The sequence below is a fragment of the Mixophyes fleayi genome, chromosome 2, assembly GCF_038048845.1.
Source record: "Mixophyes fleayi isolate aMixFle1 chromosome 2, aMixFle1.hap1, whole genome shotgun sequence".
NCBI classification, from domain to species: Eukaryota; Metazoa; Chordata; class Amphibia; order Anura; family Limnodynastidae; genus Mixophyes; species Mixophyes fleayi.
The window spans coordinates 264,205,875-264,224,982 of NC_134403.1; the positions used below are offsets into that span (position 1 = coordinate 264,205,875).

General features: G+C 45.1%; 1 protein-coding gene across 1 annotated transcript in view; it reads right to left on the minus strand.

The window, feature by feature from the left end:
* Window positions 1-19,108, minus strand: part of KLHDC8A (kelch domain containing 8A) — a 41,349-nt gene that overhangs the window by 12,585 nt on the left and 9,656 nt on the right. Inside the window, exons 2-3 of the mRNA XM_075196117.1 lie at window positions 10,854-11,280; window positions 10,165-10,329 (exon numbers count right to left, since the gene is read on the minus strand). Of these exons, the coding sequence (XP_075052218.1) occupies window positions 10,165-10,329; window positions 10,854-11,229 (541 nt within the window). The 5' untranslated portion in view covers window positions 11,230-11,280. The remainder of the gene's footprint in view (window positions 1-10,164; window positions 10,330-10,853; window positions 11,281-19,108) is intronic.

Below are 19,108 nucleotides of genomic sequence, written 5' to 3' on the forward strand. Positions count from 1 at the left end.
ATAACTATATCTTATAACTATCTACATAACTAACATAACTTATAGCTATATCTTGTAACTATGTACATAACTAACATAACTTATAACTATATCTTATAACTATCTACATAACTAACATAACTTCTAATGGTTTCCGCATAGTTCTCATCTGCTCTGCACAGCGCAGCACAATTACTGGCGCTATATAATTAGCTGCTGCTGATGAGGATGATGACAGGGACATGCAGGAGATGCTGTCTGTGGCTGAAAAAATTTCTGGACTTTACCGCCATTCTCCAACAGCATGTAGGAGATTGCAGCTGCTACCATAATAATACAATTTGCCCTGTCACCAACTGAAGCAAGAGGTGGTAACAACGTGGAATTCCACCCTTTGTATGTTTAAGTGGATGGAGGAACAGCGAAAGGCCATCCACGTTTACTCTACACTCCATGAGAAAAAAGGGTGACTGTATTTTAGTCCAGCGCAGTGGAGAATAATTTCAGTGTTGTTTATGGTCCTGAAAGTAATATAAAAAGTCTACTGTAAAGTGAGTTCAGCACAGCTACCTTCATTCCGTTAATTAGACTTTTGGGGAAAAAATTGGTGAATATCAGACTGGTAAATCAATTACTTTATTCGCTTTGCCAGGATCTAAAAGTTATCAACATTTTTAAATCTGATCACTACATTTTGGCGACTGTGCTTGACCCTAGGTTTAAGAGTTATGTGTTATATTTATTTCCAAATGACACATATCTCAAGAGATGCAATGAGTTGCTGGTCAGCCAGTTGACAGCTCAAGTGGTACATGACACCACAAGGTATACTCCTTCAGTATCTATTGTGACTGCAGCTAGGAAAAAAATTAGCTTTACCAAGAGACCCAGTGGTGGTGATACATGAGTCTGCACAACATTTCAACATCTGCTCTGGTCTAAAAGAATTGCCCCAAAACCGTGACAGCATTGGCTTAATATGTACTACAAATTCCATGAGAAAGTCCTTTGCTGGCAATTACATCAAAATACAGAGACTTCTGTAATATAGTCTTACAGCATGGAATAATTAATATTGTGTGAGCAACAATGATGTACACACTGATGAGGATGAGAATGGTGACTGTAGATTGCAGGTGCTGGGATGTAGCTGAGAGAAGGAAGCTAACTAGTTTTTTCTCCAATTTCCTCTGAATCTACTTCCCTCAGTAAATATCATTGTGTTCTAGTACTTTTCTTCCTTTGAAGAATGTTACCCTGCTGTACCTTGTTGATAAACCCTTCATAATTATATATTTCAAAGTTTCTATTATGTCCCTCCTTTCACTTTTGTTTCTGTGTAGGCAATGCCACTGAGACTGAAGAGTGACAAGAACACTGTTGTTAACCCTTCTGTTTCTCTGTGAGCTCTGTGAACAACAATGCCAGCCTATTACATTCTCATTCTCCTATTTCTGGGTGAGCTCTGGCACAGTACAATGTGACTGAAGACTTGGAAGAACACTACCAACACTTCTCTTTCACTTGCATTAATAACGCTGCCTAACTGCACTGGAGACTGCTACGAACGCTGCTGTCACTCACCGGACTTCTAGATCTAGAGTTGGGCCAGTTGTCCTTCTGCCGGCGCCTGTGCTGCGCTGCGGCCGTCCACCATCTTGACTGGGCTTCTGCGCATGTGCAGATCAGGAGGTCTCTTTATTACCTTTCCTTTATTGGTATTGGCTATCTATTAGCCTTTTCCCTATTTAAGGCACTCCTTAATTGTCTGATCTTGATTTTCACCTCCTCGTGTCAGCTGTGTACCCGGTTCCTGTGGCTGCTGGTAAACCTGCCTCCCGCTGTATGCTGTAGTGACCGCTGCTTCTCACCTGTTGGCCGGATACTTCTTAGCCACATCCGTGGTAGCCTGCCTCCCGCTGTATGCTGTAGTGACCGCTGCTTCTCACCTGTTGGCCGGATACTCTTAGCCACATCCGTGGTAAAGCTGCCTCCCGCTGTATGCTGTAGTGACCGCTGCTTCTCACCTGTTAGCCGGATACTTCTTAGCCACATCCGTGGTAAAGCTGCCTCCCGCTGTATGCTGTAGAGACCGCTGCTTCTCACCTGTTGGCCGGATACTCTTAGCCACATCCGTGGTAAAGCTGCCTCCCGCTGTATGCTGTAGTGACCGCTGCTTCTCACCTGTTGGCCGGATACTCTTAGCCACATCCGTGGTAGCCTGCCTCCCGCTGTATGCTGTAGTGACCGCTGCTTCTCACCTGTTAGCCGGATACTTCTTAGCCACATCCGTGGTAGCCTGCCTCCCGCTGTATGCTGTAGTGACCGCTGCATCTCACCTGTTGGCCGGATACTTCTTAGCCACATCCGTGGTAGCCTGCCTCCCGCTGTATGCTGTAGAGACCGCTGCTTCTCACCTGTTGGCCGGATACTCTTAGCCACATCCGTGGTAAAGCTGCCTCCCGCTGTATGCTGTAGTGACCGCTGCTTCTCACCTGTTAGCCGGATACTTCTTAGCCACATCCGTGGTAAAGCTGCCTCCCGCTGTATGCTGTAGTGACCGCTGCTTCTCACCTGTTGGCCGGATACTTCTTAGCCACATCCGTGGTAGCCTGCCTCCCGCTGTATGCTGTAGAGACCGCTGCTTCTCACCTGTTGGCCGGATACTCTTAGCCACATCCGTGGTAAAGCTGCCTCCCGCTGTATGCTGTAGTGACCGCTGCTTCTCACCTGTTAGCCGGATACTTCTTAGCCACATCCGTGGTAAAGCTGCCTCCAGCTGTATGCTGTAGAGACCACTGCTTCTCACCTGTTGGCCGGATACTCTTAGCCACATCCGTGGTAAAGCTGCCTCCCGCTGTATGCTGTAGTGACCGCTGCTTCTCACCTGTTAGCCGGATACTTCTTAGCCACATCCGTGGTAAAGCTGCCTCCCGCTGTATGCTGTAGTGACCGCTGCTTCTCACCTGTTAGCCGGATACTTCTTAGCCGCATCCGTGGTAAAGCTGCCTCCCGCTGTATGCTGTAGTGACCGCTGCTTCTCACCTGTTGGCCGGATACTCTTAGCCACATCCGTGGTAGCCTGCCTCCCGCTGTATGCTGTAGTGACCGCTGCTTCTCACCTGTTAGCCGGATACTTCTTAGCCACATCCGTGGTAGCCTGCCTCCCGCTGTATGCTGTAGTGACCGCTGCTTCTCACCTGTTGGCCGGATACTTCTTAGCCACATCCGTGGTAGCATGCCTCCCGCTGTATGCTGTAGAGACCGCTGCTTCTCACCTGTTGGCCGGATACTCTTAGCCACATCCGTGGTAAAGCTGCCTCCCGCTGTATGCTGTAGTGACCGCTGCTTCTCACCTGTTGGCCGGATACTCTTAGCCACATCCGTGGTAGCCTGCCTCCCGCTGTATGCTGTAGTGACCGCTGCTTCTCACCTGTTAGCCGGATACTTCTTAGCCACATCCGTGGTAGCCTGCCTCCCGCTGTATGCTGTAGTGACCGCTGCATCTCACCTGTTGGCCGGATACTTCTTAGCCACATCCGTGGTAGCCTGCCTCCCGCTGTATGCTGTAGAGACCGCTGCTTCTCACCTGTTGGCCGGATACTCTTAGCCACATCCGTGGTAAAGCTGCCTCCCGCTGTATGCTGTAGTGACCGCTGCTTCTCACCTGTTAGCCGGATACTTCTTAGCCACATCCGTGGTAAAGCTGCCTCCCGCTGTATGCTGTAGTGACCGCTGCTTCTCACCTGTTGGCCGGATACTTCTTAGCCACATCCGTGGTAGCCTGCCTCCCGCTGTATGCTGTAGAGACCGCTGCTTCTCACCTGTTGGCCGGATACTCTTAGCCACATCCGTGGTAAAGCTGCCTCCCGCTGTATGCTGTAGTGACCGCTGCTTCTCACCTGTTAGCCGGATACTTCTTAGCCGCATCCGTGGTAAAGCTGCCTCCAGCTGTATGCTGTAGAGACCGCTGCTTCTCACCTGTTGGCCGGATACTCTTAGCCACATCCGTGGTAAAGCTGCCTCCCGCTGTATGCTGTAGTGACCGCTGCTTCTCACCTGTTAGCCGGATACTTCTTAGCCACATCCGTGGTAAAGCTGCCTCCCGCTGTATGCTGTAGTGACCGCTGCTTCTCACCTGTTAGCCGGATACTTCTTAGCCACATCCGTGGTAAAGCTGCCTCCCGCTGTATGCTGTAGTGACCGCTGCTTCTCACCTGTTAGCCGGATACTTCTTAGCCACATCCGTGGTAGCCTGCCTCCCGCTGTATGCTGTAGTGACCGCTGCATCTCACCTGTTGGCCGGATACTTCTTAGCCACATCCGTGGTAGCCTGCCTCCCGCTGTATGCTGTAGAGACCGCTGCTTCTCACCTGTTGGCTGGATACTCTTAGCCACATCCGTTGTAAAGCTGCCTCCCGCTGTATGCTGTTGTGACCGCTGCTTCTCACCTGTTAGCCGGATACTTCTTAGCCACATCCGTGGTAAAGCTTCCTCCCGCTGTATACTGTAGTGACCGCTGCTTCTCACCTGTTGGCCGGATACTTCTTAGCCACATCCGTGGTAGCCTGCCTCCCGCTGTATGCTGTAGAGACCGCTGCTTCTCACCTGTTGGCCGGATACTCTTAGCCACATCCGTGGTAAAGCTGCCTCCCGCTGTATGCTGTAGTGACCGCTGCTTCTCACCTGTTAGCCGGATACTTCTTAGCCACATCCGTGGTAAAGCTGCCTCCCGCTGTATGCTGTAGTGACCGCTGCTTCTCACCTGTTGGCCGGATACTTCTTAGCCACATCCGTGGTAGCCTGCCTCCCGCTGTATGCTGTAGAGACCGCTGCTTCTCACCTGTTGGCCGGATACTCTTAGCCACATCCGTGGTAAAGCTGCCTCCCGCTGTATGCTGTAGTGACCGCTGCTTCTCACCTGTTAGCCGGATACTTCTTAGCCGCATCCGTGGTAAAGCTGCCTCCAGCTGTATGCTGTAGAGACCGCTGCTTCTCACCTGTTGGCCGGATACTCTTAGCCACATCCGTGGTAAAGCTGCCTCCCGCTGTATGCTGTAGTGACCGCTGCTTCTCACCTGTTAGCCGGATACTTCTTAGCCACATCCGTGGTAAAGCTGCCTCCCGCTGTATGCTGTAGTGACCGCTGCTTCTCACCTGTTAGCCGGATACTTCTTAGCCACATCCGTGGTAAAGCTGCCTCCCGCTGTATGCTGTAGTGACCGCTGCTTCTCACCTGTTAGCCGGATACTTCTTAGCCACATCCGTGGTAGCCTGCCTCCCGCTGTATGCTGTAGTGACCGCTGCATCTCACCTGTTGGCCGGATACTTCTTAGCCACATCCGTGGTAGCCTGCCTCCCGCTGTATGCTGTAGAGACCGCTGCTTCTCACCTGTTGGCTGGATACTCTTAGCCACATCCGTTGTAAAGCTGCCTCCCGCTGTATGCTGTTGTGACCGCTGCTTCTCACCTGTTAGCCGGATACTTCTTAGCCACATCCGTGGTAAAGCTTCCTCCCGCTGTATACTGTAGTGACCGCTGCTTCTCACCTGTTGGCCGGATACTTCTTAGCCACATCCGTGGTAGCCTGCCTCCAGCTGTATGCTGTAGAGACCGCTGCTTCTCACCTGTTGGCCGGATACTCTTAGCCACATCCGTGGTAAAGCTGCCTCCCGCTGTATGCTGTAGTGACCGCTGCTTCTCACCTGTTAGCCGGATACTTCTTAGCCACATCCGTGGTAAAGCTGCCTCCCGCTGTATGCTGTAGTGACCGCTGCTTCTCACCTGTTAGCCGGATACTTCTTAGCCACATCCGTGGTAAAGCTGCCTCCCGCTGTATGCTGTAGTGACCGCTGCTTCTCACCTGTTAGCCGGATACTTCTTAGCCACATCCGTGGTAGCCTGCCTCCCGCTGTATGCTGTAGTGACCGCTGCATCTCACCTGTTGGCCGGATACTTCTTAGCCACATCCGTGGTAGCCTGCCTCCCGCTGTATGCTGTAGAGACCGCTGCTTCTCACCTGTTGGCTGGATACTCTTAGCCACATCCGTTGTAAAGCTGCCTCCCGCTGTATGCTGTAGTGACCGCTGCTTCTCACCTGTTAGCCGGATACTTCTTAGCCACATCCGTGGTAAAGCTTCCTCCCGCTGTATACTGTAGTGACCGCTGCTTCTCACCTGTTGGCCGGATACTTCTTAGCCACATCCGTGGTAGCCTGCCTCCAGCTGTATGCTGTAGAGACCGCTGCTTCTCACCTGTTGGCCGGATACTCTTAGCCACATCCGTGGTAAAGCTGCCTCCCGCTGTATGCTGTAGTGACCGCTGCTTCTCACCTGTTAGCCGGATACTTCTTAGCCACATCCGTGGTAAAGCTGCCTCCCGCTGTATGCTGTAGTGACCGCTGCTTCTCACCTGTTGGCCGGATACTTCTTAGCCACATCCGTGGTAGCCTGCCTCCCGCTGTATGCTGTAGTGACCGCTGCTTCTCACCTGTTGGCCGAATACTCTTAGCCACATCCGTGGTAAAGCTGCCTCCCGCTGTATGCTGTAGTGACCGCTGCTTCTCACTTGTTAGCCGGATACTTCTTAGCCACATCCGTGGTAAAGCTGCCTCCCGCTGTATGCTGTAGTGACCGCTGCTTCTCACCTGTTGGCCGGATACTTCTTAGCCACATCCGTGGTAGCCTGCCTCCCGCTGTATGCTGTAGAGACCGCTGCTTCTCACCTGTTGGCCGGATACTCTTAGCCACATCCGTGGTAAAGCTGCCTCCCGCTGTATGCTGTAGTGACCGCTGCTTCTCACCTGTTAGCCGGATACTTCTTAGCCGCATCCGTGGTAAAGCTGCCTCCAGCTGTATGCTGTAGAGACCGCTGCTTCTCACCTGTTGGCCGGATACTCTTAGCCACATCCGTGGTAAAGCTGCCTCCCGCTGTATGCTGTAGTGACCGCTGCTTCTCACCTGTTAGCCGGATACTTCTTAGCCACATCCGTGGTAAAGCTGCCTCCCGCTGTATGCTGTAGTGACCGCTGCTTCTCACCTGTTAGCCGGATACTTCTTAGCCACATCCGTGGTAAAGCTGCCTCCCGCTGTATGCTGTAGTGACCGCTGCTTCTCACCTGTTAGCCGGATACTTCTTAGCCACATCCGTGGTAGCCTGCCTCCCGCTGTATGCTGTAGTGACCGCTGCATCTCACCTGTTGGCCGGATACTTCTTAGCCACATCCGTGGTAGCCTGCCTCCCGCTGTATGCTGTAGAGACCGCTGCTTCTCACCTGTTGGCTGGATACTCTTAGCCACATCCGTTGTAAAGCTGCCTCCCGCTGTATGCTGTAGTGACCGCTGCTTCTCACCTGTTAGCCGGATACTTCTTAGCCACATCCGTGGTAAAGCTTCCTCCCGCTGTATACTGTAGTGACCGCTGCTTCTCACCTGTTGGCCGGATACTTCTTAGCCACATCCGTGGTAGCCTGCCTCCAGCTGTATGCTGTAGAGACCGCTGCTTCTCACCTGTTGGCCGGATACTCTTAGCCACATCCGTGGTAAAGCTGCCTCCCGCTGTATGCTGTAGTGACCGCTGCTTCTCACCTGTTAGCCGGATACTTCTTAGCCACATCCGTGGTAAAGCTGCCTCCCGCTGTATGCTGTAGTGACCGCTGCTTCTCACCTGTTGGCCGGATACTTCTTAGCCACATCCGTGGTAGCCTGCCTCCCGCTGTATGCTGTAGTGACCGCTGCTTCTCACCTGTTGGCCGAATACTCTTAGCCACATCCGTGGTAAAGCTGCCTCCCGCTGTATGCTGTAGTGACCGCTGCTTCTCACTTGTTAGCCGGATACTTCTTAGCTACAACCGTGGTCAACCTGCTTCCTGCTGCAGGCTGAAGTGACTGTTACCTATTATCTGTTGGCCACCTTTCATTATATTATATTATGTAGATAATTAATTTAGACAAGTAGCTGGATTAAATTTTTTGCCCCATGGAGAACTTTGTGTTGATTATTGGGAATACAATTCATATAAATCCATCATGGTTCCATGTTGCAACACAGCAAAATATTTAAAAGTCCAAGGGGGGTGAATACCTTTTATAGCCACTGTAGATTTAATTTTTCTGAGTGATATTCATTGCTGCCACCCCCTACATTAGTAACAAGCTTTATAAAATGAATAAAATAGTTTCAGTGTGGGCCCCTGCACATCATACAACCACAAAGCTAGCCAGTAGGGGTGATTATCACTATTAAGTATTATATATTTCTTATCCATTATGTTGTCCATTTTATATGAACCCAACAGGTGACATATTTGCCACCCTTGAGTTCACTATTATTTATTATTTAGCCCAGAATACCACTGCCCATGGGTGCCTGAAAGAGTTCCAGGGCTTTTCAGTGCTGGTTACCTCTAGGATGATAGGGTTAGGTCTATTTGCCGCCTTTATTCCATATATTGGAGGCACTATAGGGACTATAGGTGGTTTCCTTTTTATGTGGATTATTAGCCTTGGAAGGCTAGCACTGGGACTGGGAGTAACATTTACCTGACCCTAGCATGCCATTTATGTAGATGAATACAGACTTAGACGTATGCCATTTTACTGTAAGTATGCAGTGCAGAAAACAGTGCATTCTGTGTTTACCAGTTGAACTTACCTAAATCAGCCCCAGTAAGCACAATATCTATAACGTATGTATGGTATGTTAAGACTCAGAAATTCAATGCACTTGGGTCAGATTTATAAGTAATGTGCCAGTAGGTACAGCTGTGGCTTAGCTACAAGTGATGTCACAAGTCCCACAGCTCTATGGAATGTGGAACTGCAGGTTTTGGCAGGATTATGCAGATTCACAACACTTAAGTAATCAACTAAAATTCTACTTGTTTTAAATAATTTCCACGGTGGCTGGCAGCTATGTACCTCATAGCTGTGTGTGTGTATGTTTGGGAATTCAGACTGTTAGCTCAAATGGGCTAGGGACTGATGTGAGTGAGTTCTCTGTACAGCGCTGCGGAATCAGTGGTGCTATATAAATATATGGTGATGATGATGATAGCTTTAGGCAAGTGCCTATGTTTCTAAAAAAATCTACATTGCGTGTACTAGACAACAATTTAAATGTCCCAAATTATGTTTTATGCATAGCATTCCAATACAACATCGGACCATAGTTTAAACATTAAAATGAGGATAGCTTTGCTCCACATTTCCCTTCAGGGTCAGGGTATTCCATGCATTGTAATGTCAGCATCCTTCCTCACTAAAAGTGTCAGATCATACCATTCATTGTACAATATGTAACATCCTGCAATTGTGCATCACACATTTTATATCAACTTTGCAAGAAGAGTTTTGCTTATAATTTAGCTCATGATTTTGCAGCATAATCTGTTGGTGTCTCTTTTGAAGGGCATCACTTTTTCTGTTTTGACACTGTATTGTGCCATTATTATACACTACTTTTATAGCTGTACATTTACTAAAGAGCAAGAACAAGTAGCATATCCACTATCATTGGTGGAGCAGGTGCAGTGCTCCATGGCCTATGGAGATAATGGGTCTCACTGCACAGGGAACTAGTAAGCTATGGACCCTGGTTCCATCCTCCCCGATTCCCTGCACCGGAGCCCACAACTTGCTAGTTCTGCCGCTGTATCCACTAACACTAAAGTTAACCTAAATCAGTTATGTTCCTACATATATAATTTTTATAAATAAAAATGGGACAACAATATCATTAGGTCTTAAAGGCATTGTCAGGTTGCCCCGTCTCCACACGTATATTTTCCAGTATAGACAATGAAGTAAAGCTAGTCACACAGGCTGATCCTGATGCTCAGTCTGAGTGCCCAGTAAGAGGATCTGTTTTCAATTTAGACAGACGCATAAGTGCTAAAATTGAAAAGATTCAGTCACTTGACCAACCTGCCAGATCTCTCCTGTAAAGGCTTCACAAGGACTGCTTAGTGTAGTTATAATATTATCACACAAAAAGGCCTATAGTCATCATATTAAGAACAGATTTACTTCCCAATAATAATCCAATTAATTAAAATGATTATGGGGTCACACACTGTGATATTGGTTGTGGCCAGCTTAACATGTAGTGGTACGTTGGCAAAACTATACCTGTCAGGTATATTAAAGAAATGACATGCTAACAGTGGAGGATTGTCATAGTGCTTACCCAATACATAAATACTGGCATCTCTTAGAAAGGACGTAGCACCATAACGGGGTGTTGGCATTGGCGCGAAATGGACCCAAATATCTTTTAACATATCAAACTGCTGAAGAAAACAATGTGGTCTTAAATCTGAACCCATTCCTCCGGCAGCATACACCCTGCAGTCTACAAAAAGTAAAAAAGAAAAGAAGAAAAAATAAAGATCTCTTTAGGCTGTTTCACATAAGACATGGAACTAAACACTAGTAAGGAGTTAATGAATTTTCTAAACGTTTTCTAAATAAATTTTCTAAACTATTTAAGCTTTGATCCAGTGATAACTTAATTATAAGGAATTAGTCAATTTACGTATTTTTATTTTGTAGTGTTCTTTTTGACTAAGGCGATTAATGTTCTTGCTAGTCTAATGAAACCAGGTTGCACTCCTCTCAAATAGCAGTTTGTTCTCTTCACTCTAATAGTATTTGATCTTGGCAAGATTGGATGTGCTGATAAGTCTTCTACTCAAATTGCTATGCAAAATACACAAATCCAAGCTCATGGAGACCCTGTACCTTTTGTGTTAAGGCGCATGGGTAATTCCTAATACAAGCTGTATAGTGACAAATAAATTGTTTCTACGTGCCGGCATACTGTCATCCCTCAGGTTAGAAATATAATCTTACTGCAAGAAGGAAATAGACAATTACCTCTCACAGTGATTGATATTCCCATGGCTGGCTCACGTAGGGAGCTCTTCTTCTTCCACTTGCCCTCATCAATGTTGTAGACCTCTACCACTTTAAGAGGTGTCTGGTTTTCCCCCACTCCTCCAACCACCATGATTCTCTTGCCCACTGAGACCACCGCCACCCCAGCTCTGGCAGAGGGCATGGGTGCTAAGCTAGTCCAGCGGTTAACTTCTGGGGAAAATACCTCAAAAGAATTCATTGGGTTTCCTGCATCATCACATCCTCCAATGGCAAAGATTTGCCCTCCAGCTTCTACCAGAGAACAGTACACACGGGGGCTGGAGAGAGGTGCTAGTGTCTGCCATTGGAAGTCTTTGGCAAGTGGTACCTCCATGCTGAATCACCGAAAGAGTAGGGGCTCATCTGGGAGACCAGTAGCTGGCATCTAGAACACAAAATAAGTAAAGAAAAGACCATGTAATGTACTATATAGATCACTGTCAATTTCTATCTAATTACATGATGTTCCATTTCTAAGTATGAAATATATAGAAGCCTAAAAACTCAATCGTGCATAATATTTGGCTTAGACTTTTGAACAGTATAGCAAATTCTTAATTGCCAAAATTTCACTGTAGAAGTGAGCTGCAAAACTGAAACACGTTGATAACTTTTAAATTCCATTAACTCACGTAAACCATTTTTTTCATATAATTTTATCAGTTTTTATATAAAACTGAAAATACATAAAAAAAACTAAACAGAAAAAATAAATCACTGAATATGCAATCGCCCCTTTAAAACATTTCTTACTTCTAATTTTATAAACATTTACAGATGGCCACTAAGGTTTAATAAATTAAGGTTGACTCTTTATGACTTTTTCTAATTAAAATCCACCCAAAACATATATATTGTAATTAGACAAAGTAGCAAGTGTACCAAACATAATGGTAATAGAAATACTAACAATTATAATGTATTTGTAAAACTCTCCAAACCTACTCTACACATTCCAAATAGAAATGATATAGGAAGAGGTTAAGCATGCAACCAGTTGGACTCTGCTTACCGGGCTCTTTTCATGTATAATTTCTACCGTTAGAACCAGTTGGTATTATTATTTTTAGAACAGTGGTTTATTCTAGATCTTTACCTTGGGCTGTTAAGACTCTAGGGGGTCTATGCATTACTAAGATGCAGTACAGCTAAATATGCATCGCTGCACATCGCAGTGATGCATATTTAGTTACCGCTAAGATGCACCATGCCAGGGCTACTGTGGGAGCCCCGGGGAAGTGACCTCTCTCTTGTAGTGTTTTTTTCCTGCTTACCGGCAGCTTAGCGCTGCCGGTACAGGAGGAAGTGCTGTGCGCATGCGCAGAGCACTTAAAAGATGTGGAAACAGCTGTTTCCGCATCTTTTAAGTAAGTTTTTGCTTAATGCATAGTCCCCTATATGTGACCTTGCAAAAAGTTTAAACACTATAATGGTTTTCCAGGAAAAAAAGACTTCAGTTTGGTATACATATATTGTCTAAAATGTATACTATATTGTAAGAGCACGGCCTCCTAACTTTGTCTGTTTATTAATACGCACTCTTGTTTTATTACTGTGATTATTCCCAATTGCAAAGTGCTTACCGAGCATGCTGGTGTTTTATAAATGCATGTTAAAAAAATAATAACGATCATAAGTACATTTTAAGATTAAATAGTGTTATGGTGCCATCTGTTGGCTATTTCCTTAAAGCACATGAATAGGTATGTATGCAGAAATATCACTTTTAGAGCTATATTCCAAACTACAAAAAAAAATCACATTTGAATAAAGCGCTAGCATTTTGCTACAGAACATAAAAAAATGTAAGTTAGTAATATTACCTTATATGTTGTTTTTACAAAAATATTTCTGCATAGGTTCTCAGTATTTTTTTTTTTACATACTTACATTAATACAAGTGAAGACTGTTATGTAACTTGTTCTATCTATAATGAGGCATCATTGGCAGAACAATGGTAAATGATAGAATGCTTAAGTAACAGTACCATTCCAGCACATTGCGAAGGCAAAGAGAGTAAACAATTTTATATTAGGTGTGCAAATTAGTAGTATAGTCAGGGCCGGATTAACCATAGGGCCAACTGGGCTACAGCCCAGGGGCCTATGGCATCCAGGGGGCCCTTGAAAGTGTTCAGCAGCAGTATTGATCGGTCGGGGCGGGGGCGCCCCCAGCCCGATCAGTGCTGCTCAGCACTTTCCCTGCAGTACTTCCCCGGCGCGCTGTATTCTCCTTACTGAGGAGATCTCGTGAGTCTCACTCTCACGAGATCTCCTCAGTAAAGAGTGTACAGCGTGCCGGGGAAGGAGAAGAAGGAGGTAAGTACCTGGGGGAAGGGGGGGGGTGGCTCGGATCACCGGAGGGGGGGGGGAGGGGCGGCTCGGATCAGGGAGGGGGCCCTCACAGGGGAATGCAGGCCCCCTTAGCCCAGGGGCCTCCATTCCCTTAATCCGGCCCTGAGTATAGTATAGTATCAGCTTACTATACTTTCTGACCCTACTTCTTGCAGCATAGCCCCAGTGCAAAATACTCACCCCCAATAGCAACCAGCATACAGCCCAAATAAACAAAATCACCCAGTATATAATACAGCCAATATTTTCCAGTTCAGTACATAAAGAAGCTCCAATTGTCCAGTGTATAATATAACTCGCACTACCAGTATCCCCCATTAACCATATTATACCAGCAACCAGGGCCGGATTAAGGGAATGGAGGCCCCTGGGCTAAGGGGGCCTCCATTCCCCCATGAGGGCCCCCCCCCGTGATCCGAACCGCCCCCCCGTGATGCGAGCCCGCCCCCAAGGCACTTACCTCCATCTCCTGGCATTGCGGTCCTTCCCCAGCGTGCTGTACGCTCTTTACTGAGGAGATCTTGTGAGAGTGAGACTCACGAGATCTCCTCAGTAAGGAGACTACAGCGCACCGGGGAAGGACTACAGTGAAAGTGCTCAGCAGCATTGATCGGGCCGGGGGCGCCCCCGCCCCCGACTGATTGATAATGCTGTTGGGCACTTTCAAGGGCCCTCTGGATACCCGAGGCCCCTGGGCTGTAGCCCAGTTAGCCCTATGGTTAATCCGGCCCTGCCAGCAACACATGACCTTGAATTGACAGCAGTAAATGCCTTACAAATACAGCACATTGGGAATCCCTAATTTACTGTCAAGACACAAGAGATGGAACATAGGGAAAGCACTGGGAAGCCTCCCTGTCCATTCTTCTTTCTGCTACATCATCATTTTATGATGATTATTATTTATTGATATTTATTTATAAAGCACCAGAGATGCCCTAGCGCTGGACAATCAGCATACATACATGAATATAATAAGCATAAACAAAAGCATGAGTACAATTAGCAAATTCATGAATCCAGTTACACATGATAGCAACTTGCGGTAAAAATAGAGTAGTGGTGTGTGACCAATAACAGAAAAAGGCACAAATTCAGTGCATGTAAGTAACTAAACAGCATAGCTCTCACATGAATTTCAGTAAAAGACATAATAAAATATATATGAGGTAGACGGATAGTGGACGGACTTGAGACAATAGGTTGAGAGGACCCTGTCCGTGAGACCTTACATTCTAAAGGGAGGGGGTTGATTAGAAACAGAAGGAATAGAAACAAACTGGATAGCAGGGCTGTAATGAGGGCAATGCCACTGCCCAAGGCGCAATGCTGAGGTGACACAATGGATGCCCACTATATGCCCATTATCCAGTCCCCCAGGTACACATTAATGCCACAGGGCAGCACCGCAAAGCTGCATTTGACCAGAAGTAGAGCTGGCACAATGAGGTAAGGTGCCCAGCTCCCTGCAGAGTTACTGACATGATAAAATTACGTTAGGACGCTGTCAGTGGAGAGAAGCTGAGAGGAGTCAACAAGTCAACAAGCAGGAAAGAAGACACAGCAAGAAAAACATGGGCGGAGAGGTGGTTGGAGAGAACAGGGGAGGATAAGCGGATGGAGAGAATGAGGGGGGCTTGAGAAAATGGGGATGGGGGGACTAGAGAGAACAAGGCAGGACTGGAGGGAACATAATCACTAATTGAATATATTATCAAAAATAAATCAGTTATAGTAAGCCATTAATTTGAACTTGGGACTGGTAGGGGAAATAGGCATTTTTATGAAATGGAAGTGCTTTTAATTTAATGTTCAGGCTGGTGGGGGTGAAATAGGTCTGCTTATTAAATGGGAATGTTATTTAATATCGGAGTTCGGGGTGATATGTCTGTTTATTAAAAGGGAATGCTATTAATGGTGGTTACGGGGAAGGAGGCCTAGTTATAAAACGTGGGTGCTATTAATTTAATGTTAGGGCCATATGGAGGGCATATTTATTAAATGTGAATGCTATTAATTACATTTTAGGGCTGACTGGACTGAAGGAGGCCAATTAATTTAACAAAAAAGCTAGTGATTTAATGCCCGTCTGGTTGGGGGGAGGGTGACCTAGATTGTTCACTCACTGCTCCACTTTCCAAGAGGTGAATAACATCTTTTTTTCAAACAGGGCAACAACATTCCAGAATTTGGCCAAGCAGCAACTAAGCTTAAGGCACCAACAGCAGCACCAGATAAGTTGCAAGAACCGGTAGGAGAGTATGCACAGTATTAGAGAAGGAAAATGTCCAGTTACGGTTCTGTTGGACAGAGGCAGTGGACATCATGGTGTAGGAGGGGGTAGCATAACCAAGCATGAAAAGGTGGGTTTTGAGGGAACATTTGAAGGACTGTAGGTTGGGAGAGAGTGGTAGGGCAAAGCAAGTAGTTCCATAGGAGTGGAGCAGCACGGGAGAAGTCTTGGAGACAGGAGTGAAAGGAGGTTATGAGAATGAAAGAGAGATGAAGGTCCAAGGTAGAGAGGAGAGGAGAAATTAAGTAGGGGTGTATCTTGTGATGAGGTCATAGATGTAAGGTGGGAAAGCGTTAGTGAAGGCTATGCAGGTGAGGGTGAGTAGCTGAAAGGAACAATGAATCAGGTAAGGGATTTGCAGAGAGGAGTAGAGGAAGAGAAGCAATGGAGGAGGAAGATTAGTTTAGCAGTAGCATTCAGGATGGATTACAGAGGGAAGGTACGGGTGTAGGAAGACAGTAAGGAGTATGTTACAGTAGTCAAGGTGGGAAATGATAAGCGAGTGGACCAGGGTTTTCTTTCTGAGGAAGGGACATATTTTGGCAATGTTGCTGATGAAGTGGTAGGACTGAGAGAGGGATTGGATGTGAAGAGTGGAGCTGATGGTGGAGCTAAGGATTACACGAGGGGGGGTTTTAATGAGCTCGGATTTGGACAAGCTAAGTTTGAAGAAGTATTTGGTCCTTCAGGTGGAGACATCGGAGAGGCAGTTGGGACAGGAAAGAGGGAGAGAGGTCAGTGGAGGAAAGGGAGATTTGGATGTAATCTGTGTACAGGTGGTAATGGAACTCAAAGTAAGCGTATGAGTGCGCCAAAGGAGGAGGTGTAGAGAGAGAAGAGCAGAGGTCCAAGAACATAGTGTTGATGGACCCTGATATAGAGAGAAAGAGGAGGGGATCAATAATGCATATGTAAAAAGATCAATAAATGCATATGTATACATCTGTATCAAGATTATTGCATATCTTCATATGCACGGGGAGACAGTACAGTGGAGGGAAGAGGCATGAATGCGTCGATGTGTACAGTAAAGGTGTGTTCACGTAAATGCAACTCATTTGTTCATGTACACATACACAGATCTGCCACTTGTGGGTGCTTGACCCCTGCTGCAAGTATCTGTGATGATGATGATCAACATCAGCATGGACTGTTGCAGTGTTAAAGAAAAAATGAAATCAATATAAATCATATACCATTCAGATAGATGGAGGGCACAACAGAGGAGACATCATAGAGACAAATGGCAGTGTTAGTCAAGAGCTGGAGAGAGACCATGGAAGAAGGTGTACAGTTGGACTTCATCACCATAGAGGTGGTACTGAAAAGCCAAACTGTTGATTGTGTTTACACAGGGAAAAGTATAAGAGAGAGCATAAGAGCACTGATTCCTGGAGTAGTCCAACTGATAGAGGGAGGACATAGATCCTGCACAAGAAATACTAAAAGGATTGGATTGTGTAGGGTTAGGCCAAATGAGTATGCATGAGTAGGTAATAATATACAGTATTGAAGTCAGCAGGTAGATCAACAAGAACAGTGAGTAAAACTCTTATATTAAGCAGCCATTAGATCATTGATACAACTTGACAGTTCCTTATTAACACTTTCATAGAGAATCTCCTGTCTAGAATCCAGACATAACAGAAACAGTGGTTTTATGACTTACTGTCCTAATATTTATTTATTTATTTATTTATTTTTAAACCACCATTTTCACTCATGCCCTGTTACTTACACAACTGGTATTACATGTAGGTTAACAAAACTGTCACATATTTGGCAATTATAACATCAGAAATGACCACTTGTCACCCTGGGGAGTCATAGTATTGTAGTGTTGACAAACAATTATATAAAAACACATTGAAATGAAATGGAATAAGCAGTTTTAAAATGTTTGGAATTAAATGCCTGTAAAATTCATACATTTCAAGAGAAGATTAAACTAATACTTTGCATAGCATAGAAGGGTGAGAGCAGAATGTCAAAAGACTTGAACTTCAAAAGGATATTAATTGGACTTTAGGCCAAAGAAGGGATAGGTGAAGAGAGGTGCTGAAGGGGTTTCTACTTTGAGATTAGTGTATTGAGTTGCATTATATATTGTGAAATAGTTATCATTGAGATACTTACTATGTCTCTACATTCTGAAATCCTTGATAGTACAGCACAGACGTCCTTCTTTCTTGGCCCGGTCTCAGATTAAGACCGTTTCCACATAGGCTTTTTAGTCCTTTGTGTTTTTCTAAGCACACAGGAAGCCCTTCAACTGTCAAAACCTTGTTGTCCTGACAGATGCCGGAGTGCGTCTCTTGTGACAGAGTCTGCATTTCCCATCTCTGCTGTCACTGCTGGAATTTCAGAACACTGCTCTTTTCTGACAGGAAAAAAACCCCAACAACTTTGATTTGTCTGCTCAGTGATAGTAACTAGTATTCATTCCCACTTGTGCTAATGCAAAACTCAATGATCTTCAGAGGTCACAGGACAGGAGAAGTGTTTGCATCTAATAAATTATTGTTTTATATAAGAAGGTTTGAGGAGGGTCTTCGATAGACTGGAATGTTGCCTTATATTATGTTTATTATGTTTTATTTATAAAATGCTAACATATTTTGTAGCGCTATATATATATATATGATACAACCAAAAGGTACAGATGACCCTGCCCACATGAGCTTACAATCTAAGCGAATGTATGTGAAATTATTAACAAAAAACATGGATCATTTAATTCCTATTGGATATTGTCTTTTTTGTCACAACTAACCAGTGATCTGGATGGAATCTTAGCAGTAGAATGTATAATCTGAATATATGAAGATATGGGGATAAATGTATCAAGCTAGGAGTTTTCCAGCGGGTTTGAAAAGTGGAGATGTTGCCTATAGCAACCAGATTCTAGCTGTCATTTTGTAGAATGTACTAAATAAATGATAGCTACAATCTGATTGGTTTTTCAAACCCGCCGAAAAACTCTCAGCTTGATACATTTACCCCATGATATGTTTGAGTACCGTTTAAATATATAAATTACTATTGTTGTTAAGCATGATGAGTGATATACTGGAGAGAAACAAAGCTTATTCTTCTGATCAAAAATGAAAAGGATAGTTGGCTCAAGCTATACAAAAGTACAACAGATATTTATTAAATGTTGCAGGGAGTAATTCAGCTGCTAAAATACAAATACAATAGTGGTGAATATATTTTGTTCTGTGATCTCCTATTTGTTTCTAATATTGAACCAACAAAACTGTTGCAGTAGAAGTATTTGAGATAACCACATGCCACTGACAGTAACAGAAGACTGAAGGGTTACGTCTATCACACTACATAATGCCTTCAACTGCAGGCATTAAGAAGGTAACATCTTATGTATTACTGGAATGTGAGACATACATTAAGCATCTGTCGTATATGAAAGTCAATATACAAATATTACTTGAAAGAGATGTATTCACAGTTGGTTGTCAGAACAAAAGGACTATTTGCAAAAAGTAAATCAACATTTGGCCAGTTATCCTAAAAATGGGCATTGAGATGGGACCTATTAGTTTCA